Source organism: Tauraco erythrolophus, chromosome 7 (genome assembly GCF_009769465.1).
Source record: "Tauraco erythrolophus isolate bTauEry1 chromosome 7, bTauEry1.pri, whole genome shotgun sequence".
NCBI lineage: Eukaryota > Metazoa > Chordata > Aves > Musophagiformes > Musophagidae > Tauraco > Tauraco erythrolophus.
The window spans coordinates 42,040,253-42,067,649 of record NC_141471.1 but is presented as its reverse complement, the minus strand read 5'-3'; the positions used below and the strand labels follow the sequence as shown (position 1 = coordinate 42,067,649).

At 38.0% G+C, this 27,397-nt stretch overlaps 1 protein-coding gene across 1 annotated transcript in view; it reads left to right on the top strand.

Moving 5' to 3' along the window:
• ZNF385D (zinc finger protein 385D) overlaps positions 1–27,397 on the top strand; it is a 440,538-nt gene that overhangs the window by 299,119 nt on the left and 114,022 nt on the right. The window contains 1 exon segment of the mRNA XM_086614812.1: positions 4,136–4,278. Within this exon segment, the coding sequence (XP_086470938.1) occupies positions 4,136–4,278 (143 nt within the window).

The window sequence follows — 27,397 nt, the reverse complement described above, 5'->3', positions numbered from 1 at the left end:
ATTCTGTAGTGAAACACGGTCTCTAAAGACAAAACTGGGCGGGGGAACAATATTTATTCACATTCCAACTCAAAACAAATAAAATGTGACAATTCCTTATGGAATGGATAGTTTGAGGGTGAACCTGCAGGAATCATCTCTTCATCTGAATGTTTCTGTTTTCTTCCCTTAGTTCTGGGTATAGACAAGAAAGGTGTTGTAATGATGAATTTAATGTCACCAGTGGTTTCTGAAGGAGAACCGCTTGAGTAGGCTATGTTGCAAAGAGCATGAACCTCGTGTTTTGCACATGGCTTTGTGCCACGTGGGCTGGCTGTGCTTAGAGCATAATGCTGTACTGCAAAACAAAGAACCTAGTGGTAGGCCAAAATTAGTCCCCACTGGAGATGCAAAAGTGCATCCACGTGTAAAAACGCACAGCTTGATTGACAGTGGGGGAGTTCTTAAAACTGTCTCAATGAGATGCAAGAATGGACAAAGGTTTGTGGCAAACTTTTCTTCAAACTTGATTACTCATGCTTACCTTGGATGTGTTGCCAGTGCCTCTGGTCAAGAGATTATCTTGCCTGTGTTTTAAATTGCCTGTAAATTGAAGAAACAAATGTTTACTTCAATCTTGGTTAAAATGCTGAGCTAATGAAACTTCTAAGTTGTATGATTCCTGTACTTCCTACAAAGAAAATTAAGGAAAAAACTTTGACATTTTTTTCCCAAATGTCTGGAACATTCATCTGAATGGGCTGGAAAGACTTCCTGTTTAGAAAGGCACTAGACTATAACATCACCAACTTGTAACACTGGAATTAGTGAATATGTTAGTATCCTCCTGTTTTAAGAAATTGTAGCACACTACTCACAAAATGTAATTTTAGACCTGTACGGCCCTATGTTCTGTGGGGACTGTTATGTCTCTTAAATCAGGCTGTACATGCACCTAGTTTTTGGCAAGGATGTCTATGTGAACTTCAGATAATAATACAGAGCATCAAGCACAGGCTGTGGAGAAAACCTTTGTGTAACTCCAAACCTTGCTGGTAGGAAGTGTGTAAAAAGGCTGACATTGAGCCTTCATGGTGTGTTGATCAGATGTGTTGCATCTACACAGAGAAAGATACGGAGGTCCTTCTGTACAAGCTTATCGTACATAACACTGAAAACAGTCATAAATGATCTGTATTGTTTCTCACCTTGATACAGTGTTAGTAACACTGGATAACTAAAAAGCACTTGTGTCTTGCTATAGTAATTTTCTAAATGTGCTATTGTCATACATAGCACTGCTGATTTACAAAGTAAATTCTGCTTTCTGAGTTTTGCTGCACAACTCTCTTTCCCTGTGGTTTGGCTTTCTCAGTTCCCATGTTTTCCTTCTGTCATCATTTCTGCCCTTGTTGCCTTCCTTACAACAAGAATTTCCTTACACATGCTCTTCAAGAACTCTTCCCAGTGGGCTTCTACCTTTCTCCATTCCTGTGCTAATGGATTAAATGGGTAATAGTTAACATTGACATTCCTAAACATTGTCCAAAGGTTTTGCAGTTAAGCTGAGTCACAAAAATGGTTGCCATTGCTTCAGGTTTTCTGTTGCTGATTCTAGAGTACAACTCTGCACATGTTAAATGGAAAGAGAAACTAACCTTTGCAGCCATAAACATTAGAGAATTTCTTTCAAGTGAAAGCTCAAATTTCCAGATATGTATCACATGCTCCATCATTAAGGACATGTCTGACACTATTGCGAAAACAGAGAGCAGCTGTGATCCTGAACATACTCATTTTCTGTGCCACTGTAGCCAGGACTGTGGTAGATTTTAAACTGTTCCAGAGACTCTGAGTCCCAGCCAAGGTCCTGCAGAGCTGGCTGAATTTTTCCTTTAAAAACGTATTCTCGTCCCCAGATGACTTTATGCAGCACTGTCTGGCAGCAGCAGGTGGGTGAGTGCCTAGTCATGCCACAGGGAAGGATCACAGAACAGAAATATTTTATCCTTCGTGGCACGGTGTCCTGCAAGAGTATGGGATAGCAATCCTGTTGCTCTAGGTAATCCAGACCTGTGAGGCTCTCTTCCATAGCGCTGAGATATTACAGTCAAAGAGCTGGGACCCCAGGCGTAGGTGATATTTATCAATCCAGTTTGCTTTTGCATCTGTGAGTTGGAGGATGTTTCATCAGCTTCGATTTTTTTGCTATTGCCAAGCAAATGTTCACCTTGCTGTTTCTGTGTGATTCTGTACAATCTCAGGTGACACCTGGAGACTTCTTAGCAAGATTTTTGTTAGTAGGAGTGACTTCTTCCCTTCATGATCTGCAAAAGTTTTACATGAGAAAAAAGAACTATTCCCAGCATCTAAAAAAATATCTTTATGGGCCTTTCCTATTCAGAGGGAGTAAGACTGGCCTGTTCAACACTGTTATCATCATTCTGACCTGTTAAATTTATTTTAACACTGTTTTTGTAATAATTCTATGGGAATGTAACAATTGCCAAACCAATGTCAACTGTGAAATACTCGATAGTTCTATGATAGTCAGCTACAGAAAGCAGAACTTCTTGTCCTCTGCTTTTCTGTTGCCCATATCCTTTTTGCTTATGCTTAGTTGCTGCCTTCGAAGAATGATTTGGTACACTCTTACATTGAGGTAAATGTAGAAATTACTCCAAAAATGGCAGTTACTCTAGGGCAAAAACTAGCATGAGATTGGAGTGAAACCTAATCTAATACCTTTGATTTACTGGTGGGAAATGTTTTCCTTTCTTAGTGAAACGCTTCACGGGAGAGCTGAAAGTTGGTAAAAATACTGTCTTCAAAAATTTGCCTCCAGCTGATTTATACCCAGAAGCAGAACTGTGGATGATCTGCTACAACTGGTTAATTAAATCCTGTGCTCTTAGCCCTCAATTAGACACATTAAATTGCAAAAGTTGTTAGCAGATTTGCTGGCCAAAAATGGAGAGATTCCGTATATCATTCTGACTACTTTATATTTGGGCTCTTAAACAATGTATGTAGCTTGTCTAATGAAGTGTCTGTGTGTATGAGAAGAAAAAGAAACAGATTTTAGATTTCCCCCTCTCTCTGCCTGTGTCTCTGTTCAATAACTGGGGTAAAACTCCCCTTACGTTTTTTTGCAATGTTTCCTGGACCCTCACCAGCAGGTTTTTACAGTCTGTTGCCTGCCTCTCAGATTAGAACAACACTGGCGTATTTTAACAGTTTCCTAGGATCCAAATAGCCTTTAATTAACAGAAAATTGATGTTTTGGAGTGCAACCAAAACATGGGAGACATTGGAAGCTGAGAACAGGCTTGTATCCTTCCAGCTTTTAGCTGACTGTGGCAAGGGGCAAACAAATAAGTAAAATAGGGTCCGCTGCAAAAAGGTAGTGACTTATTGGTATGCAAGGGGATTTCTTCATTTGCATTATGTTCCCACAGAGCTGGTGGTTGGTAGCATTAGCCAGGAGGAACCTTCTGCTCTACAGAGCCTAAATCAGCTTAACCCCTTACAAGGGCAGAAAGTGTTCATTGGTACTTTCCAATAAACAGAATTTCGGTGGCTTCTGAAGTTGTTCTTAGTTTAGATTTGTATTGATCAACTCTTGAGGCCGCAAGGTATTTTATGTTTGCAAGGTTTAGGTTGACTCTGAAGCTGTAAGCTCCATGACTGAGCATTTAATTAAAAAATCAGAAGTCTGCAAATGACATGACTTTTGCTGAGCCAAACAGTTAGTTGTTGTTGGTTTTCTTCTGGAGCAGTTTGCCTTTGGAGAGTTGAGCAACAGGGTTGGGAAGAAATTCTGAAATTATAGCAGAATGAGACTAGCTGAAGTTCTAAAGGGAAGTCAGACATTCGCTGAACTATTGTTCCAGATAATCCAGGGAGAGAAATGGTTTACTAGCTAATTTTAAATAATGATTGGTTGATACCTGAAGCAATTACTGGCAAAGAATTATAACCAACAGTCACTGAGTCAGCTGTGCTCTTTTTCAGTAATGCAGTAATTAGAGGACAAATACAAATTTATTTGTTTAATCCAATATTGGCTTTTTATTGTTGCTTTTTTGCATTAGCTTCCCCCCCTGCCTCCAATCATAGTACTTGCTGAATGCCTTCTGTCTCTTTCTACACCTAGGTGGTACATGCCAGAGCCCTGCTCTTCCAGCCCTAGTGCGTCCTCCTGCTCCACCTTTGCAGCCGTCGCTGGATATTAAACCATTTCTTCCGTTTCCTCTGGACACTGCCGCAGCAGTCAATCTCTTCCCCAACTTCAATGCAGTAAGTACACTCTTAACGGTTACTGTCCACCTCAGTGAGCCACAGTTTCCATGGAAGACTCAAGAGGGTACAAAGTAGAATTTTATGTACTCAATTAAAGCTGGAATATCCTCTTCCTTACTGAGGGCCAAATAGCTCTTTCAGACACACTGGTAAGCCATAAATTAAAGCCTAGCTGAGTGTTAGCCAAAAGTAATGTAGAAGGAAAAAATGATATGATCCCAAGTGATATGCAATAAAGTTGCAGGCCATATTCAGTCCTAGGGCTTGTGAGTTTCTCACTCTAATTTAAGATGTGCAGAGTTTCACTAACCTACAGCTCGCTGCTACTCTCAGAGGGTGAAAATCTCGAGTGATGGCATTCTACATCCCATCTCCAACAGGCTTCCTGAGTACTTAAAGTTTACAAATTGGAGGGGCTGCAAAATACAAAACAGTCAAGGCAGTTAAAGTAAGAATGAGAACAGCATTACCTGGTATGTGAGCTATTCACTGGCAAACAATCCAGTATGTTTTTTTTCAGGTTAGAGTATTTTATTTCTCACATCTTGGATTAGAACAAGGTTAGATTTCTTTTTTTTTTTTTTTTTTTTTTTTTTTTACTTAGTCATACTATCTATGACTATAGAAATCTTATTCCTTCTTAGATGTTTTACTGACATATGTCATGAATGTTTCAATTTTCCACTTTCTGGCTGAGATATTTAATGTTCTAAAAGGAAAAAGAAGTCTAAATTGGTTTTATGTTAATTTTGACTTTATAGAATTATACTCCTTTTTAATTTGAACATAGTCTGGGAAGTTCTTTTCCTTTATATATACAGCTACCTTACATATACCAGCTATGGAAGAAAAAAAATTAGTATGTGTGCTTACCTATTTTGAGAGACACAGAGAGAGGTGGAAATTGCCATGCCAAACCAATTCTAATTAACATGCAAAAATCTTAATTACAATAATTAAGAGTAGTGAAAGAACATGCCCATTCTAGAGGCAATTTGTAGTAATCAATAGCAAATCTCCATAATTAAATGTTCATTTATTTACCTTTTATGGATGTTCATTTTGCTTTAAAGTAATTAAAATGAACTAATTGTCAAAAATAATAATTTATGCAGTCTTAAATTTAAGCTCTTCACAGCATTAATAGAGATCAAAGAAACTATAAGCTGCAAGGCTTAAAACATTCAGGAACAATATGTCAAAGAATTATTATTTCAGATAAACTTTTTATTACAAAAAAAATCTTTTTCAGATTTTAAAATGTGTGTAGGTGTACAGTAAAGTTTTAAAAAAGTACTGTTTTTAACCAAATGACTGATAACTCATAATGAAATGGATAAACCATTAAACTTTTTTAGTATTCTTTAGATTTTTTTTCTTAACAGTTTTGTTTTGTGATCACTGTTTTTATTTAATGCAATAGGTCAGCTGAATGTTTAGAAATTGTCTATTAGAATCTCTGTTTTTTCAGAATTTTCTATAGTTCAGTCTTCAGATTGTTTTGCAAATTGTTTAACTCTGCATAATTCAAACGCAACTTTAATGATGAATTTTAATAAATAATTGTTAGTCTTGTTGTTCCATAAATTTGCAGGGTTTTTTTTCTTACAAAGACTGATTTGATACTATAATTATCTTGTGGGAGGGGGAAGGATGTGCTTATACTAATTTAGAATTAAGAAAGTAAAAATACACTCCTGTCAAAACCCTGTTATTCCTGAACTTCATCTTAGTAGTATATCATTTGGTATAAGCACTGTAGTTGAACTTTATGATCTCCTCATCTTTACAATTTTTTGGCAAACTGAGCCTAGGTTTCAAGAATAAAACTAGCAGCGCTTTTTAACAGCACACTGAAATTCACTTTCATGTAAAGTGCTGCTTCCTGTGATGTGTAGCCATCTGCTAAGTCCACCTTTGCTGAATACGTCAGTCCTGAGTGTGAGGACGGTGTTATCAGAGCTGCTGTCACCTGCCTTGCTGCTCATCATCTTCGCCTTGCAATGCGACCTTTGCCGTCTCATCATGTGTGCTGACATGCAGCGTCATCCTCTGTGTTCCCATTTTCGTTCTCAACAGTACATTATTGAAGGTTGCTATGTTTAGCTCATGTGCCAGAGCTGGTTAATGGTATCCTCCAAACATGTAGGCTAATTGAGAAGTTCTTCATATTTCCAGAAATTCTTTCCAAGCTGACGAATCGTTTACGGACACATCAGCTGCTGCTGAGCATTATCAGCTTGAGGAGAAGGTAACCCACGAGTCATATTAGACTTTAAACAGGATGTCTGATAAGGGCTTTAAGTATGTGAGTGTGAGACAGAGAACAAGTATTTAACCAAAAAATGATCTTTGTAGATATGCACGTTCATGAACGATTGCAGCTGTTGGTAATGCTTTATATTCATTGACTTTGTTGACAATCCTACACAGTGTCAGCAGAGAAGCATTTGTGTTCTGTGGCTAAACCAAGGTCAATCAGGTGGTCAGAAAAAGACCAAGAACTTCGAACACCTGAACTGGATGTTTTTTCTCATGTTGTCAATAAATTAGCTTTACCTTTGATTGAGACATCAAGGTCATAGATTATGTCTTAGGAAATGGATTTCTAAACACCTCTTGACCCTCAAACAATTCCACAGAAACTAATGAGTTTGACAGCATGTCCAGGCTACTTCCCAAGAGGCTAGAATGAAGTCCAAGTTTTGGCCATTTACTGGCCACTTTTCAACAGCCTTCACTTGAGCAAAGGGTGATCAACGAGAAACTTGAGTAAAAATTCAGTCATGTTACAGAGAAAAGAAGCAGTCTCTGGTTACGGCAATCCTAATTCAATTTGAGAGTTTGATTGTGATAGACATAGGCATCTGAGCTCATCAGCTTAAGTTGCTCCACAAAAGATAATGGAGAAAAATGTGCACTTTCTCCAGTTTTTTTAAGTGGAGAAATATACACAAAGGTAGGTTGCAATGCAAGCACCCTATATGCCTACTTTGGCATGAGGTGAAGTGAACCCTGAAAGTTCTCATTCATCTCTGCTAACTATAATGAGGACTGGCTCAGCTGCATCTGCATTTGGTTAGATGAATCCTCACATAATGGGACAGGTTATAAGCTATTCACAGCTGATATATTAAATTCCACTCAGAAATCAGATGACAGAAGTGCTGACATTGTATTGTATGTTTACAGAGGAATGCTCTCATTTATCAAGCAGTTATGCTTCTAATTTTACCTAAAGACAATCTTATGGGAATTAGAGGATTCAGATGAACTGGAGAGAAATATTAGAGAGGTGAAAGCAAAAGTAATTTACCAATGGACAATGTCAGGCACACAAGAACTAACAAAATCAAATACCGATCTTAAGTATCACAAATAATCATAGTAAGGTATTGTATTTTATAACATTTTTCCACTCTATTTCAGTTTATTACAAATATAAGATTACTTTCTTTGTTACTGATGATTTTGGTCTAAAGCTAGCTCAGTTTTTGCTGGCTGCCTCTGTGGAAAACATTCATCACTGATTTCTACTAAAGCAAAAGCTTTCATGGGAGCAGAGAATAGAAGAGATAACATAAGATGTGCAAACCTTTATCAGTAATATCTCTGGACACTGAGGAGAGGTAAAAGTTGAAAGTGAGTAACCTGAGAAACGCAAGGAAGATAACGTGTGAACCTTTGAACTATTCAGTTTCAGGAGGAACATTTTCTATTTCTACAAGAAAGTGTAAAGCAAACATACCGATTAACAATCTGGTTAGCTGAACATTTGTAGGTGCCATGCTCTTAATTGTGAAGCAAATGGGTACCCTTAAGTCACATGTAAAAAGAAATGTTAACAACACAGCTGTTTAAACTGAAAACAGCCCACTGCTGCAGACCCTGAAGAATCCCAAGTTCATTGCAAGTTTATCTGATACAAAAAGATGAATCAAACGTAAAGGATTTAAATGGCTAAATTTTATGAGTGAAAGAAACTGCAACCATAAGCAATGCTTATGTAGCTTTTTAAAATGTGATTTGAAGATTGTCAGAGGAATAGAAAAAAAATGTTTAAAAGATGTTTGAGATCATTTAGCAAAATTTGGTATACTTCTATGTTTTCATCTGCAGAGTGAGAAGCTTTAAGTCTGTGCGCTTCTCAGAACTAGACACAAAGCTTTAGCAGTTGTATTGAATGCACACTTGTCCATGAGCGCGTGTGAAAGCGCTTTGGCGATGTATCTGTTCATGAGCCAATGGTTGGTTGCAAAGAAATTTCACAAAGCACCAAAGTCTAGAAATTAATTAACTTGTAGGAAAATATTGATATGAGTCCCTGGATGAAGAGGAAATGCTTAATTGTGCTAGACATCAGCATCAGCCCTAAGTGACCCTCCCACAGAAAAAAACTCAGACTATTTTGTACCTCATAGTCTCCAAAGCCCATCATCCTCAAAGCACAGATGCATCAGAAAACAGGTTTTGCTTATTTCTGAAGCTCTCAGAATTATATGTTTCAGTCTCTTGCGAGATAGAATTTGAAGTTTACAAATCCAGGATATTTGCCATTACTAGATGGAAAATCAGATAATGCATTTCAATCCTTGTTTGTTTATTCTTTGAAGGATATGCTCACCATTTTCCTGAGAAATTTCTAAAAAATATTATATCACACTTCACAGATTGTAGTACGAGCATGATCTGTAGTGGAAGAGGTCCACAATGTAGAAGGTCTGAGTAAATGCTTGTAAGTGGAAATAGGGATGTTGCTTGAAAAGCTCCATCCTAACTCCAAACTAAAGCCGTATCTCCTCTTATTGCCAGTGGAAAGTTTCCCAAAGAAGCATCCTTGGAAAGAAACATGATTACAGTTTTGGCTAGAAACTCATGACTTGGACGAGCGGTGGCAATGTCAGAACTGTGCTAAAAATGAATGGAAAATGAACTGTCACTCTATAAACATCTCTTGCTCCATCTGTAGTAATCAGTGTTCAGTCCCCTGATTTTTCCTGTTTGCTTGTTCTATGCCAACAGCCCCCAGTGCAATTTTTAGGGCCTCATGTTTCACCTTCCCCTGGCAAAGATTTGCCATATGAGAAAGGAGGAGAGGGTTACAGAGGCCATTGACTGGGGTTCCTAAAGTAGTGCTCCAGCAGCAACTTGGGTTAGGGTGCCAAGGAAGTGCTCCTTGTGTCCTGAAATCCAGTCTGTGCAATATCCTAGGAGCTTTCCAGGCAGCACAAAGGCTGCCCTTTCTCTATGTAGAAAAGTGAAGCTTGTATTTGTAGGTATTGGTAGCAGGCAATTATGGAAAACTTGTTTTGCTGGGAGCTGCTTTTCTCCTGGCTGTGGTCTTGCTGTTGTGCTCTGCCTGGCCTGCTGTAACCACCGAGTTAGCTCATAGAGAGTGTAGCTTCGTGGTTGCTTGGGAAATGCAGTCTTGTCCTATTGTGGCCAGACAACTGATACAAATGGACAATGTAGAAAACCTGCTTGCTGACAAGTATTTCTGGGAAAGGTTATGCCAGGAAATGTGGAGAAAACCTGTCAAAAAGCTGCCAGATGTTTTAAAAATCTTTTCCTTAGGCTCGTGTCCCAGATAGTTTTCTATCTAGAAGAGAGAGATGTGCCACAGAAATGACTTACCAATTTTCTGGATGTTATAAGATGTAGCTTTCTATAGTGAAGAGTGGAGGAGGAATCTGAAATACATGTTAGTTTTTCTAAACATTAGAATCCTGAGATTTACTAGATAATTTACTCTGATTTTTTGTATGTCTTTACATAAGGGTTTTGGTTTATGTTTTCTGACGTAATTGAGCAGAGGAGCATAATAAGACTATTTTTCTTCAGCATATAAAATCCTTTAAAGTTCAGTAGTGACGACACGCTGTCAGAACACTTGGTTTGCAGAAGAGGATAGTCAAGGGACAACACAATGGCCTCAGTTTCATGTGAATCAAAATGGAATACTGCCTATATAGAAGAACTTGGCAGTAAAAATATAGTCTGTGATGATTTTTAATGTTATTTCCATGAGAAGGACCTTTATCAGGTGCAAACTGTACTGCACCAAATTGTTAATTTGTCAAACAAAGGGAATTATTGCTTCTGGGGATAGTCTTTGCATGGCTGCTTGTTTACAGGTGTCTAGAAACAGAGGGTTTGGCATACTCTTTTCCTTTCTATACCACTGCAATTGAGCTGTAAGATAGCTATACTCTTCTTTATGGTCTATATCTCTATTACTGTTGAGTTGAATATTTTTCAAAGTAGGGAAGATTGCAAAAATAATGTTTAGGTTCAGAAATTCTTTATTATAATAACATTTTCATCACTGGCCAGGACATTTAATTAAGTCTGCAGGGGAAGAAGAGGGATTAGGGAATGAGTAAACACAAGAAAATCCTGGCAATTCAGACGTTTTTATTTGGTGCTTGCAAAACAGGAATGAATCAACATCAGTATGAAATATTCAGTTATTTGAATTATCCAGATTTATTGCTGTACATTTAAATCCTTAATCTGCACCCTGGGCTCTGTTTGAAATAACAGTAAAGCTCTGATTCTCTGATACAGAGGAAATGTTCACAGCTCAGGAGACATGGCGAAATTAAGCTCTTCGTCTTTTTCCAGTTTTGAGTCAGTTTAGGATGGATCCAGATCTGCATGAATACTCTGACTGTTCTTATGTATGGTCTATGCTCTATGTCATGTGCAGTGAACAGAGCTCATATTCTGACTTTGTATAAATGAGTGTTCCCGCAACCCTCAGGTAACCTTCCCATGGTTGCCTGTGATTCCATGGCTGTTATTTTCCTTTGCACTTCAGAGCAGCTGGGAAGTAGTGTTTCAGTGCTGGGAGCAGTTGTGTCCAGGTTGATTGCTATTATTTTCTTTGGACTTGATGCGTTGTTAAGGAGCATCCTACTAAATCTAGCCTTAATCCCTTTGTAACCTCCTCAGAAAGTGTTTGGCCTCTGCTTGCAACTAATAGCTTGGACTCCTGATAGTTTCAACCCAAGCATCAACAAAAGTTTTATTATCTTTCTCTTAGCATTACCTTACATTAGGGCAGCACTCCTGGCCCTGTTTTTATAATCAATTGCATTGGGCCCATATGAACTGAAATTGTGAAATTGAAATGTAAAATTGCCCATTACAATTTTTGGAATTGCTTTCATTGAGCCCATGTGAACCTCATAAAGTTCAACAAGGCAAAGTGCAAGGTCCTGCACCTGAGTCGAGGCGATCCCCAATATCAGTACAGACTGGGTGATGAATGGATTGAGAGCAGCCCTGCAGAGAAGTACTTGGGGATACTAGTGGATGAAAAATGGGACATGAGCCAGAAATGTGCACCTGCAGCCCCAAAACCCAGCAGTATCCTGGGCTGCATAAACCACAGCATGGACATCAGGTCAAGGGAGATGATTCTGCCCCTCTACTCCGCTCTCATGAGACTCCACCTGGAGTATGGCATACAGTTCTGGGGTCCCCAAAAAAAGAAAGACATGGATCTGTTAGATCAAGTCCAGAGGAGGGCCATGAAAGTGATCAGAGGGCTGGAACACCTCTCCTGTGAAGACAGGCTGAGAGAGTTGGGATTGTTCAGCCTGGAGAAGAGAAGGCTCTGGGAGGACCTTATTGTGGCTGTTGAATACTTAAAGGGGGCTTATAAGAAAAATGGAGAGAGATTTTTTTTTTACCAGGGCCTGTAGTGACAGGGAAATCTTTCTAAACTGAAAGAGGGTGGTATTAGATTAGAAGAAATACTTTTTTTACTATGGGAGTGGTGAGACACTGGAATAGGTTGTCCAGAGAAGTTGTAGATGCCCTATTGTTGAAAGCATTCAAAGGTCAGGTTGGATGGGGCTTTGAACAACCTGATCTGGTGAAAGATGTCCCTGCGCATGGCAAGGGGGTTGGACTTGATGATATTTAAAGGTCCTTTCCAACCTCAACCCATTCTCTGATTCCTCACAATTTATTTGAACAGTTTTAGGATTCTGTTCTAATTAGGGAATTAGCAGTCTCCATTGCTTATGATGAGCAGCTGTCACATCTTCCCATATAGAATACAGCAGTCTTGAGAGCTTAGAGGAGTTCGCTCATGGGGGCAAATGAGTAGATACCATAAAAAAAAAGAATCTATTAAAAAGTTTTCTTGTTATTTAAATTAAATTTGTATCAAGGGTGCTCCAACCTTGTGTTGATTGCTTTCAGCAGAAATTCAGGTTTCTGGGATGCACGTTCTCCCGGGGAAGCAAATGTTAAGATTATTTTAAAATAGCCTAAGTTTGTGTCATTTCACCTTGCTGAACGTTATAATAACTATCCTTGAATTCATCTCTGTAACAGTAATGTGGATGTAAATTATCCAGCCATACTTGTTTCCTGGTTGCTGTCCAGTGTTCGAAGTTGTAATGTGTGCCTTTTGTAAGTCTGTTTTGATTCATCTGGAAGACTTATTTCCAGTGTGTGTGTAATAGCATCACCTGTGTTTGGCCTTCTCTGCCTACCATCTCTGTTGATATTCAGCTCTGTGGCCTCTTTCAAGGTCCTTACAGATGTCTCAGTGCTGGTGGTCATTTGGCAATTGCTGCCTGCAGATTGTATTTACTTTGTTAGTGTGGCTAGAATGTTGTTCTTTGCACAGGCTGAGCATGTAGCACATGCACTTCATCATCTTTTTGATAGCTCAGTTTCTTCAGGATTTTTTCTGGCGGTATCTCACTCACCAGTCATTCAGCACCTTGTGGCTAAAGAACAGATGTTTGTGCTGCTCCTTCTCACCATGTGAGAAGGAAAGTGAAAGAATAGTGAAAGAATAGTGAAAGAATAGACTTTCTGAGTTATCGCATCCTGCCATACCCATTTGCTAGAGGGCACTGCACAGTGGGCTGACAGATAACTTGCTGTTGGAAAGTCATGGTATCAAAGACAAAGGCAATAGCACAGCCTTTATTGGGGGCTGAGGGTCCCTCAAGCTTTTACTTTGCATGCAGAACATTCTTGTAAAGGAAATTAAATGAAGTGCTCTTCAGATTTGTCAAGTCTTGATGAGTGGAATTACTTAAAACTAAATTTTATAAAGCATTTTGTAAAGCATTTTAAATAATGTTTTAATCAGTTGATGTTTACACCCTTTGTCTTAATAGCACTCAGATGAAAAAGATCAATGATTATTCTGCAAAGACTATAAAACTTTAATGGGTTGCATAATAAGTATAACTCATAAAATCTACAGTTTAAATATGGATGGTTATTAACCTGTTTTTAAAAGGCTGCAATTAAAGTGAAAAGGAATTACTTAAAGCAATAATTTGATTACTGTAGTCTGAGGAGGAAAAAGAGTGATAAAATTCTAAAACTAGTATTATTTCTATTGATGAGACAGACATTCACAAAGATTTAAAATACAGCATGAATCTTTCGTAGCCTTAGGCCTGTTTGTCTTACTAACCTAGCTGAATTACCATTTACTGAAATTTTTGTGCAACCTGCAGTTTGTTTTTATTAGGAATTTCAAAGATATCTGTTGAAAAAGCAGGCATTTGCATGACAGGTAATTTTACACACAGTAAATACATCCCTAAGCACAATTACCTCGTTAATTGCTTATTCATAAAATGAAGTAACAGTGCTGCTCTTATTCAAGAACTTGTCCTAAAACACACTCACTTTTATCCTTTAAGATAAGGAAAAGACGTTGGGGCTCTTTCTTTCCCACTCTTTTCAGTCACAGCAGTTTGGGCTGGTAAATGGCACATGCTGAAGAACTCGTTTATCTGGAGTCATTGTATGATGCACTCTCTGCAGGAATATTTCTGTAATGTCTATGTCTTGTCAATTTATTTTATCCTAACATTTTTTTGATAAGGAAATAAAATCCCCAAAGGTTATATGTTGGACTTGTACAGTAGAATTGGATATAAAACTCCAGATTCTCATGCAACTACTATTTTTCCTGGCATCTTTCCTTTGGCTCTACTGAATGCTTAAAGTAATACTGTGTAAATATCCATACAGATTAAATTAGTAATCAAAATAGTTCATAAAAAATAGTACAAAAGCTCGTATCTCTCAGGAAATCAGTGTTAGTCTTTTAAATACATCAGTTTATATAAAATAAATTAGTACCAAATTCTTAGTATTTAAAAGAATACAAATCAACGGTTTCCTATCAAACATTATATTTTGTCCAGAATTAAATGCTTTGTGATGTCATGAATAAAAAGTTTTAAATTATATATTACCCTTACAAATTACTTTTTATGAGAAAGAATACAAAAATTTAAATAAATTGGATAGTTTCTTTACACAACAAAAGCAATCATGTTTAGAATGAAATGTAAAAGCTATCTTAATGACTCACAACAGAAGGCTACGTAGTCTGTAAGTGAATGAAAATGGCAGATAAAAATAAAAAGATATATAGGAAAGAGACATTCTTAATTACAGTTAGAGGTGTTGTAAAGCCTGCTGGAAAGCTGACCAGCAAAAGTTTCTTTCAGTAGTTTGTGAACCGGGAAATTGCTAGGGGTGTTTGACAGCAGAGAGACGGATCCTAACCAATGGAGGCCATGGCAAGAGTTCCTGTAGTTGAACAAAGTAGCTCTCTGAATGGCATAGTTGAAGAAAACGTTAGGGGACTGGTATTGCTTTAAGTTATTCCCGGGACATTTGTCAAGAAGCCAGAAAAGGTGTAAACCTGCAGCCTTTACTCCCTTTATTCCTGCACAGTTTCACTAGGCTTATCTGTAGTCCATCATGTCCATGTTTTGTTAAAAATCCAAGTAATTATGTCCACTTTACAAAAATATCAGTTTGAGATCCTGAAAATACTATAGGTCAATTGTCAAGGTTTTTTTTGTTCTGAGCTGATCAGCCCTCCACTGTCAGAACAAGTCAAGTAGCTCATCTGATGTACCTGTGCATCTTTAGTTTCAACAGGTAGGACAGCTATGGTAGCTGAGGGTGGTGCAATGAGATTATAACAAGGTAACAAAAGCCAAGACCAGGCCAAAGCATTATCTGTTCCTATAGCCTTTCTCTGACATTTAAGGAAAGAGCGGGAAGAGTAGAGAACGTATATAGCAACACTTGCTAGACAATGCCTCCAGTGAGGTATATTTTAGGAAGTTCTTGAGCCAATGTGTTGTCTTGGCATGTGATAGCCCTCCATGAGGTAACATACTGAACTAGAGGGAATCAGCAGGAGAGTTTGTTTATTTAACTGCTAAGTAGTAATTTGAGTTTCCTCCATTCTCTTCTCCAGAGAGTGCCTAATATAGGAGAGGCTGGGAGATACATAGGAAAATTTCCTTGGACAACCTAAGTAGTAGGAAGAGATGAATGTATGAACTAAGACTTGCTATAAACAGTAGAAGTCTGAGGCCAATTTTTGAGGTGCTATACTTGTGGGGAGCTGGAAGCAAATGAAGGAATGTCCATCAACTTACTCATATTTTGTCTTTGAAAGGTACTGATTTGCTAATGGATCCAACCTATTACATTATTGGTGTTGCTAGGACTCAGATGACAAAGATAAATCACAAGGGTGATGCCAGAGTTTAATTATAGCAGAGCCCTCCCAAATAGCCCTATCAGCTCTGGGAAGCAGCAAAAGCTATTGTTGGCGTTAGGAAGTAATATGAGAGAGTGGTGTCTGGGAGAGGAGCGGGCCAGTGTGGAGATTGCCAGTGAAAGGACTGGAAAATACTGGATACATGGCGTTGGGCTTGGGAAGAGAGGTGGGAGGAAGAGCAGAGTTTTCAAGAAGAGGAGATTTAGAAATATCTCAGAACAGGTATTTGAAAGATACATTGCCTCACCATACACACACAAAAAAAAAGTAATGGTGGAAACATTACAAAGCAAGTTTACGGTATCCAGTTTCCACTTAAAGAGTCCTGTGTCTTTGTTCCTGGAAGGAACAATTCCTTTCCTTTTAGTTACATGCTTTCCTAGGAAATTAATATCTGCTAAAACTTTTTGAGCAAGTTTGTTCTCTCTATCTTATTTATTTTCATTTTACAGGAGCTACAGCTGCTTGAAACTTAATTATATTTTCATTCTAAATTTGAAAGAAAAGAGAGAAATTACCTCGGTACTTACTGAAAATATGTCTGAAACTGAACTAAAACAAGCAGGAAATTAAAAGGAGTCTGTGCTTCTGAAATCAGAGAAAATCCTTCTTTAAGAACAAACCCTCAGATACTATAAAATGGCATAGCTCCACAGCTGTTCACTCTCTGTTCCTGAGTAAGAGTTCCCTAATGAAGGGGAACTGTTCTTAAATTTCTGTGCACAAAGAGGATAGCATTTATTTTTGGTCTTAACTGCCTTTCTTTTCTGTTAAGCAAAGCAATAAATAAAGGTAAAGTCTAGCTCAGCAAATACTGTGTATGCGTGTCTACTCTGTAGTGTCATAAAATCTCCTATCTCTTCAAACAGGCTGAGTTTCTAGAATGTGAAGAAATGTCTTATTTTCAAATGACACCAAATTGCACAAAAACTATGGATCTGATGACTAGTTTTTATTTCTTATTTGGTAGGACCCCAACATTCAGTTGGTTGGGAGAAATTGTATTTCATTAGAATTATTTCCTTTAGCTGTTTCTTCACAAACCACTGCAACGTTTTCAAAAGTCCTTCAATTTCTTTTTTAGAAGCTGCTGTGATACAGCAAGAAGTTTGTCACATAAATTGATGCTGACCCTGAGGGTAAATAGTTCTCTCTGTGAGGTGCTAGATTTAGTGTCCCTTGAGCAGCTCAGGTGAAAGTACAAACAAGCAAAATTCTCTGGTTAACAGCATTTGTACTACTAAGGGAAAGTAAGTACATTTGTACTACTAAGGGAATATTAACTTTGACTCTAAACAACTAAGGGAAGGAAGTGTTAATTTTGTAAAATTAAAGTTTCTTTCTTCTAGTTAATGAGAAAAAAGGCAGAACCTAACCAACTCCGACTCAAAAATACAGAACATGTAGCGTATAAAATATGTTAGGATTCTCATCCTTACTTACTAAGTTCTCTGATTTGATTAATATCTCTGCTTCATACTAGTTGGACTCACAGTAAAACACTGTACCATTTTATCTGTATTGCTTAAAACAGCATTCTGTGGACCAGAACATGCCAGGAGAAAGGTTGTGAAGAACAACTTCAGTAATTAAACGTCTTTAACGTTTGTTAAGCTTTTCAGTAAGACACAAGATTAACAGTAAAGCAAACACCACTAATACTGCAACAATGTATTATTTAGTGTATAACTTCTCTTAAATAAGAGGATTAACAATCATCTGCTTTGGTCTTTAGCTATCATTTAAGTCGTCAACCTATGCAGTGATTTAAGATGATTATATAATCAGCAGATTTTCTAGATGACTACAGCTGCTGATAAGCATACTTTATTCCGGGCTTCCAAGCTATGCTAAGAAACGATTGTCTTGCTAGGCTTTTGTCACATAATACTATTAAAAAAAATAAAAATCATTGATTTAATTTAGGTTTTCCTGACTGTTAATAGTACAGAACTAGAGAGAAACCCCAAGTCTTTAACAAAATTAAGTTGAGGAAACACATTCTTGCTGATAGACATGATTCTTAAAGGGATTGGTAATTCTGTTGGGTAAAAGTTGCCAATCTTATAGCTGGCACCATTCAGGTAGTTTTTGAACTTAGGGAAGTTCTATATGGTAACAGAGCTTGTGGGGACACGTTGCAAGCTTGAGAGTTAATTTGGACACTGTTTGTAGCCAGCTCAAAACTCTAGGTGATAAGCAAGCCACGCATTGTTTTTGTTTTTTCTCCTCGTGTTGTCTGAGCCTGAAGTAGCCTCTTTGGTGTATTTCTTCCTCAAGCCAAAATACTGAAACATGCAGAACAAAGGAAAATCTGTTCAAGTTAGTCTAATGAGATTGAACCTCAAAAGTTCAATTTGAAATTATAGTCTTTTAAAACACATCCTTAGGCCTTATTTTATTTCATCTCATTTATCCATCGTTAATTTTACGCAAGAGATGTCAATTTTGAGTAACTTTAATTTGGCTTTACCATCCATCTGTTTTGTTACAAAGTAATCACTACCAGCCGTTCTTTCACTTCTGCTCATTCAAATCATTGCTAGCTGGAGCTTCCTTTTAAATCTCCATGAAAAAAATTATAAAATAAATACTTCTAAAATATCAATAGGTTACCTTCCACTCAAATTGTTAAATAGCAACATGAGAACGTATGCTTAGACTGAGTTTGTGACCCAGTAACATTGTAAATTATAATTCCAAACACATTACTGACCAGGTCTGTGTCTGTTGGTCATTTGTCCAATTTTCAGTTGAGTTCATCGTTTGGAGCAAGTCCAGCATGCTTCTGCACCCTTTGGCATGGACAAACTAAGCAGGTTGGCAGAGATCAGTAGCTTCAGCAAAATTGGTCTTGACTAGTTCTGCAGTTTGCTCATCCCCATTAAGTAATGACAATTCCCAGGGCCTAGTCAAGCTTCTTCTGACTTTGCGAAAGTAACTTCTCCCTTTTAGTGTTCTGATTTACTTCCCGTTTCTGTAACAGGGGGCAATAGTGCATTCATGCCCTGAAGGATCTGTTTTCATGTTCTGCTTGGTGTTTTGAAAACAAGACAAATATTCATAGAAAGCTTGGAAAATGTAATGTGCCAGAAGAGTCTTACAAGCGATAGAGATTTACAGATATCTACCCTATGAAAGTTTCTATGCTTCTATCATACGTGCTTTTGAGTTACAACCCACTGATCCCTTCCCCCTGCCCCAAAACTCTGCAGAATATTTATCAGTGTTGGCTTATCAAGCTTTGTCAGTGATAACTACTTGATATTATCACCTAATTTCTGTTCTCATGTGAATATCTATCATCACAGCTATGCCTGAGGCAAAACTATGCCTTAATGCTTAAAGGCATATTTTTCGTTTCTCCTTCCAGATTAAAAAAAAAATATGACTAGAGCTAAATCCTACTGTTATTGTTTAATCATTGGTCCATCTCTAGATAAGCATGTGAAAATATTGCACAAAAGTAAACATTTTTAGGTTGTTGAAAAGTTTGTCTGGAATGATCTACTGCAGCAAACTACAGGTTTTTCTAATGACATTGAATAGTTCTCCTCCTTTCCTATACCTTTCACCTCTATTACAGTGTCTTCCTCAAAAGTATATGGCTCTAACTCTACTGAGCTTTTCTTAACTTAATACTCATATCTGATTTTTATTGTTACCACTGTCTGCTGGCTCTTCCTTAAGTAGGTGGTTAATTAAAGGACTGTTTTGAATATATTCAGATTTGGCCTTCTAATCATTCTTAAGGAACTCATTTAAATGAAGAATGCAAATGGCTATATTTGATCTGTGAAGACAAATAGCTTAATCCAATTGTGTATTAGACCTCAAATTCATATTCATGTAGTGATTTAAAAGGGAAGGTGGTAAACCTCCATAAACTTAATATTAGAAAGAACAAGCAATTAGACTCTCATAGACTTTTCTGGCTTTTACTTGAAAAAAATAGAGGTAGAGTTTTGGTGCAGTGAGGAAAATAAATGTTGAAACAAATTACCAGTATTTTCTTTACTTTAAGTTAGAAATTTACAGTCATTAAATAAACTTATTCACTATAATGATAATGCCTGTTAAAAGATCAGTGCTGAAAATCAGTATATTTAAATACTGTAGTAAGATCTGAGATCTTTAACTTGAGGCCATTCCAATATAAAGAAAAAAAAAAAAGACTAACTTATGATTCTCTCACCTCTACATGCTTGACAGTTCAAGCATGTGTCAATGTATGCCCCTAGTTTAGGAGGATATAACCATGTTATGTATGACCTTCCTTGCAGAAGTTTAAGTGAATGAAACGTATCTGACCTACACTGATGTCTAAAAGCAAAGTGTCCAATATGAACCAACTATTCAGCTCCTTCCAGAGTCAATGCAGAATGATGAATAGCCACAGAAAGCAACTTATGCTGAGACACTTACTTGGAATGGTGTTGATCACCTGCAGGAGGTACTTATCTCAAATAAATCCTATACTGACAGTGCTGTCTTAAAATGCTATACCTGCGGTAGCCAGCTGACACAGGAAATTCCTGTTACATCTTAGGAACAATTTTTTCACAGTGAGTGCGATCAAACAGCATACTGGTTTTCCCAGGGAAGCTGTGAACTCTCCATCCCAGGAGACACTCAAAATTTCACTGGACAAAACCCTGAGTGTGAGGCTGCCAGTTGATGCCGCACTGGGAACTAGGAAGCTGGAGCAGATGACATCCAGAAGAGTTTTCTCAAACTAAATCATTCTGTGAATTCTAAAGTCTTACAGCAAAGCAGAGACTGACTATTGTGTTTAGAGGAGATAAGAAACCATGAAAGAGAGGTGTGAAGAAACAAAGCAGGAAGGATTCTGTCCAGCCTGAAATGCTGCTGGATATTGCAGCTCAAGCAATGCAAGGTTGATAAGGAGAAGTAATATATTGTGTTAGATCAACACGCTAGCTTCAAATGCACAGCTTCTGTTTTTTTCCCTTCAGCTTTTTCTGGAATGCAAGAATCAAATAGAGTAAAGAATGAAATTAGAATTAGAGAAGGTATATGAAAGATATTATGTTGTTATAAGATAGATTTCTGATTGAGACGTGTTTTTCCTAAGTTTGTGATCATTGCACTATTGCTATTTTATTCCAGAGAGCTAAAATAAGATTTCCAGTTCTCATAGTCTTGGTTCAGGTCTGGCTAACTGTTTGTATATGAATGTGAGAGGTCAGGGAGTAGGAGTAAAGAAAGATATCAAACATAGGGATTGAACTGTGACAGACTGTACTGCTTCCTGTCCTAAGGGATGGCTCTTAAATAAAGTTATGAATCCTAGGACTGAGATCTAGAAATAGTGACTAGATTCTATCCAGATTTGGATGTATGTGTGACTTAGTGACCAGGACAATTCAAAACCTCTTGGTGTGTCTGTATAGTGATAGAATAAGAGAGGCAATGAACTACGGATGGAAATTGGTGGGGTTTATTATACTGTGACATCATTCCCTACTGGATATTTACAAACTGTCTTTTCATTAAGAGCAGGCCACTTCTTAGTAACTGAAGTTACATTTCAGCATTAAACTAAGGAATAGTAATTTCCAAGTATTTGATGCCTTGAAAGAAAAAGAAGTAAATATTGCTTATATACAGTATTTCAAACTTCATCACAGTTGATTGAGCAGAACATATGCTGGTTGAGTGCTTCAATTAGACAGTGAGATGTTCAGTTTGGAAAATTCACACCATGAGGGAGAAGCTCACAATTAGAGCTTGGAGTTTGGTTTGCATTCTGCTTGCCAAAACATCTGCTGCAAAATGATGTCTTCTTTTGACATTGCATGAAATTAAATTCCTTTGATTAACTTTTCCCTGCAGTTTAATAACATTACTATTGAAATTCAGGAGGTTTGACTTGTATGTATGTGTATGAGCGTACATTCTTCTTGTTCTCCTTCAGTAGTAAAATCAGGATGTGATGTTCTGACCAGTGATAGATTATTCCAGTCTGATGCTGTTACCTACTCATTGTAACAAGCTTCTGTGTTTGTAACATGCTAAACCCAATCAGTCCCCTTAGCACCCAGCACTGGGTTGCTTAAAGACTAAAGCACAAAGGCAAGAAGTAGAAGCCACTGCAGTGGGCATTGCACAGACTCTCCTTTTTCGGATATTCATAGACAGAAAATTTAAATTTATCGTGGTGTGAGTTTGGTACAACCATGTAAATTCAAGCAACAAGCTGTGTTCAGTCTTCTGTAGATTTGCAGTTGAGAAATTTGCTCTTCTTTTATTCCTAAGTACAATGACAGCTAGAAACAGCCAAGGACTACAAGACAATCACATTCTTGTAATATTATGTTCTGCAAAGAGATGGGAATAAACTTCTCCATGCTGGTCTGCAAAACCAACTTGTTGCAAGAGTAGATCCTAGTTTCTGAACATCTCAGTCTTCAATTGTTTTATCCTTCAGCATCCTGTGTACCACATTTTTTCTTTGGTGGGTTACTTGAGGTGCTAAGACACTGGTGTTTACTTCAGGTCCTAGAGGAGATAAGTGGATGAGCAAGAGATTAAACTGAATTCTTCTAAACTGTGTAATATCTGCTTACCAAAGACTCATCTCTGCAGAGGGATGAGGTAGCTGCCGTTTTCGTTCACATACAAGACTGTGATGTAGGGATCTGAAAATTGGCCATTGTCAGACGCTCAAATGTAGGACCCTTTATTTTAAGCTGATTTAAGCTGGGTAGCTTCATTGCTCAGAGATATCAAATTTTCTTACGTAGTTTGCAAATGGCTTAATGGTTTAGGTACATGAACTATGTCTTTCCAAGTCATTTCCAAATAGTAATGTTAGCTGTAACTAAATGGATTCTACCTGACGTATTTTTAGTTTTATAAGATTAGCACAGTCATTTAACAAATAATATATTTGTGAGTACTCTTGTGGGGAGGAGACTCAAGGAGGACATGATATCATATTTTGCTGCATATATTTGCTTTAATCTGTATTGGTTATAACATTATAGGAATTTACTTAAGTGTCTGTTACAGCTTCTTAGTGTTGCCACAGCCTCAAATAGAAGTTCATACCTCTTTTCTAAAACAAGGCTTTGTTAAATGCTTCTAATGGTTATGTCAAGCAAGGATAGATTAAAATGAAAACAATCAAATTGATTATCAATCCATTTTTCTCCCACAGATTGTGAATAAATTCCATTAAGAACTAGTTCACTTTTCCCACTCCAAAGTACTACTGGAGTTTAAAATAGGTATTTTAACTTTGTATTGTTCTGAAGTGAGACTTTCAGCAAACTGTATTTTGCGTTTAAACTACCATTATGCATCTGATGTGGCATGTTAGTCCTTGAGGCAAGTATCACATCATCTCCTTTGTTATATTAAATGGCTGAATACATCTACTGTTCTAAGAGAACATGAGTTGGAACATAAACCTATCAGACCCAAAAAGTTTGATGGCTTCCTGTCCTTAACTCAGATGTATTGTCCAGCACCTCATATGGAATGATTTCTGATACAAGATTTACATAGCTTGATTTATTTTATATCTGTTTTACTTTTCTTTAAAAAAATTCCCTTAACTCCCTCTGTATAGGAATAAATGCAGGCATTGCTGGATAACAGAACAACATGCAAATCGTGTTATCACTGAGATTTCCTCTTCCTAATCACGTCACCTAAGTGAGGAGGAATGGAGTAGTGTGTATCTCTTAAATTTTTCATTAGGAGTAAACTAGACAAGGTGATTGTGATGAAAGCCTCTTTGGAGAAGGAGTAAATTGCAAGGAACTGTATGGAGAAAGCAGATAGAAGAATGAAGGAACGGGCAGTTCTGACCCTAAGGCAATCTTTCCACTTCCTCCAAGAGCATTAAAAATAAAAACTTCTGTTAACCTGTGCATTTTTTACTGTGCATATGAGGTACTGTACCTCTGAACTACTGATTTGCCATGTTTTTGAATAGTAATTTATAAGCTGTAGTGTTATGCCTTCCTGCTTATGAATCTTGCAACAGAATGCCCATTTTCCTGCTTATTAACTTTATGAATCTGTCATCATATGCCATCATTCAGTTCCTTCTCTTCAAGATGAGATCCTTGTATTCAAGGTCGTCTTCGAGTCTCCTCCCCACCAGTGTCAATGATGTGATAGTGCCAACAGCTCGCTCTCTATGTAATTAAAACTCTATATCTAGTAGAGACAAGTTCAGGATGTGCAAAGCCCCCTGGATTTTGGCTGATTTTGGTATCCTAGTTGACAAACAGCAGGAAGAGAGATGAATCCTAAGAGTGAAGTTCAAGTTATTACAGGTCGGGAGTCAGAAGGGGTAGGGCTCCACATCTCTCAAAATTGCTTTGTGTGCTTGTACGGACATACCCTGGACCTCTCCAGGCATATATTATTTAGGCCAAATCTATGGCCTAAATTGCTACCTGCTGCTGAAGAATAGAAGTTCTTGCTTCAATTTTTGTAGGAATGATTGGTCTCCCATAGCAGCAAAACTGAGCTTCTGTCATTCAACAGTGTAAACACTGGATGGCAAAAAAGAGCAAGTGTCAGCAGGAAATGGTGACTGTTCAAAACATTTTAAACACTGTGGACAGTATGTTGTTGCCACTTCTTTCTAAGTAACTCTTGACTAATACAGTAGCATTGGTAAATTAAGTTTGATCAATTGTCACTTAAACATGACTATGAAATTCTCCCTGTTTATGAAAAAATGCTGGAAAAAAAAAGAAAAAAAAAGAAGAAAAAGCACCACCAGAAATCAATCACAAATGCTTTGGAACAGGTATTTTTGTATATGGCTGTGGAGAAACTGTGTTATTTTGTATGAATATTATGTTTGCATAAGATTACTTACTTGATATTATTCTGGCCCAATGAAATCAAATGAGGCTTCAAGGGAGGAATAAGTAATGAAGAAAACAATGAAGGATATACACCTTATCTCTAGAAAGAATATTGAGGCTCCTTATGGAAAAAATGATGAGCTTGTCACTAGAAAATATTGATGTTCCTGTTGCCATCTCAGTTAACAAGCTTATATTTAGCAGGCCAGAGTCTAAGAGCAAAAGAATATTTAAGCTGCTCAAATTTCCTGCCTAGAGAGAAAAAGTGAATGAACGGAGAGCGAATACTTGGACACATTGACTGGGAAAGCGTAGGAGAAAAAGTGTAGGAGGAAGCCTCTTCTTTCCTGGATCAGGTTTAGGTATTGCTCCCAAACAGGTAACTGAGTTCTTCTTCAAGAAGCACAGAGGTAAATCTAAAAGCCAAACCTGCAGACCTTGGGTGGGCTTAACCTTTCTCTTTACGTGTGTGCACCTTTTGGCAAAAGGTGTCCCTCTGCCTATGAGGAACTGTTTGAGGCCCTTTTCAGCTTCTGTCATGGACGCCTGAAAGCACTTTTCAGAGATGGGCAGCTCTCATAAGCGTAGCGTAACAGTGACAGCATCAGAGATTCAGAGTCCAAAACACCTTGTCCAGCTCTTGGTAGAATTCTCTGGAAGAGATAGCATTCAGATAAGGCACCAAAGGATAGGATGTTATATTGCTGTGAATCCAGTATGGACTGTAGGCCCTAATTCTTCAAAGAATTTAAGAATGGATTGGTACATCAAAGGTATGCACAATGACCTGCCACCCAACAACTTCTGGTGAATTAGTACATTGGGTTATAGATGACTAAAAGGCAGAACTCCACTGTGCAGAATGGTCAGTACATCTGTCTTGCTAACATAGTGTTCATTATTAAAAACAACTAAGCGAAGAGATTAAATCATATGATCATGTAATTGTCTTACTTATCTTCCTTTTGTATTACAAAAATACTTCTTTTTAACATGGTGTTTGAAGATACCATTACATGGTGTTTCAGTTTGCTTTTGATTTTAGGTCAATAAACACCCTCCTCAGAAGATAACTTATTTTCCTTTCTGTAAAGTTTGAGCATATCGTTGAAGATGTTTGTAAATTCCTAAACAGAAAGGTTACAGTCAGGAAGCCTGCCAAAACCTTCAGTATAGAAGCACTACTACACCCTTCAATAACATGTCTGATGCACTAGCATAGGAAGCACCAGAGAAAAGCTTTCAAATGTGTTGTTTTTTTTCTAACTCAATATTTTTTTTCGAACTCATTGCTTCTGTTTTAATGCTTCATAATCAGAAGCATTAAAACAGAAGCATTAAAAGTAAAAGACCAGTGGTATTTAACATCTTTGTTGGAGACATGGACAGTCGGATCGAGTGCACCCTCAGCAAGTTTGCAGATGACACCAAGTTCTGTGGTGTTGTGGACATGCTGGAGGGAAGGGATGCCATCCAGAGGGACCTTGACAGGCTGGAGAGGTGAGCCTGTGAGAACCTCATGAAGTTCAACAAGGCCAAGTGCAAGGTCCTGCACGTGGGTCGGGGCAATCCCAAGCACAAGTACAGGCTGGGCGGAGAATGGATTGAGAGCAGCCCTGAGGAAAAGGACTTGGGAGTGCTGGTGGATGTACGCTGGCAGCCCAGAAAGCCAACTGTATCCTGGGCTGTATCAAAAGAAGTGTGGCCAGCAGGTCGAGGGAGGTGATTCTGCCCCTCTACTCAGCTCTTGTGAGACCCCACCTGGAATACTGTGTTCAGCTCTGGAGTCCCCAACATAAGAAGGACATGGAGCTACTGGAACGAGTCCAGAGGAGGGCCACAAAGATGATCCGAGGGCTGGAGTGCCTCTGCTATGAAGATAGGCTGAGAGAGTTGGGGCTGTTCAGCCTGGAGAAGAGAAGGCTCCAGGGTGATCTTACTGCAGCCTTCCAGTACCTAAAGGGGGCCTACAGGAAAGCTGGAGAGGGACTTTTTACAAGGGCGTGTAGTGATAGGACAAGGGGCAATGGATTTAAACTGAAAGAGGGGAGATTTCGATTAGATATAAGGAAGAAATTTTTTTCATTGTGGGTGGTGAGGCAGTGGAACAGGTTGCCCAGAGAAGTTGTGGATGCCCTGTCCCTGGAAGTGTTCAAGGCCGGGTTAGATGAGGCTTTGGGCAACTTGGTGTAGTGGAGGATTTCTCTGCCCATGGCAGGGGGGTTGGAACTAGATGATCTTTAAGGTCCCTTCCAACCCTAACCATTCTATGATTCTATGGTGTTTTTAGTTATATTGCAAATGTGCCATACAGTATAATGGAAATATTGGACACCTACTTTAGTGTTTACTGTGTTACAATCAGATCCATCCTGACTGGGTTTGTCTGTTATCACATTCAATTCCCTTGGAAAAATGAAATTATATATTTTGCTTTGTGCTCTCAAAGCAGCAAATTCACTAGGTCTGTTGTGTTTTTTGATACTGGGTTTATAGACTTTTCCTTCTTTTCTCTGCAAGCTTATCAACATTTGTAAATCAGTATTTATTTCTATCAAACTTCTCCTTCCCTCTTGCTTACAATTCTACAGTCTGGGCAGGTAATTCTGAATGTGACTGTATTTTCTTTTGGGGAGCTGTAGTGGAGTGACAAAAGGAGGAGCTGATATTCACAATACAGCAT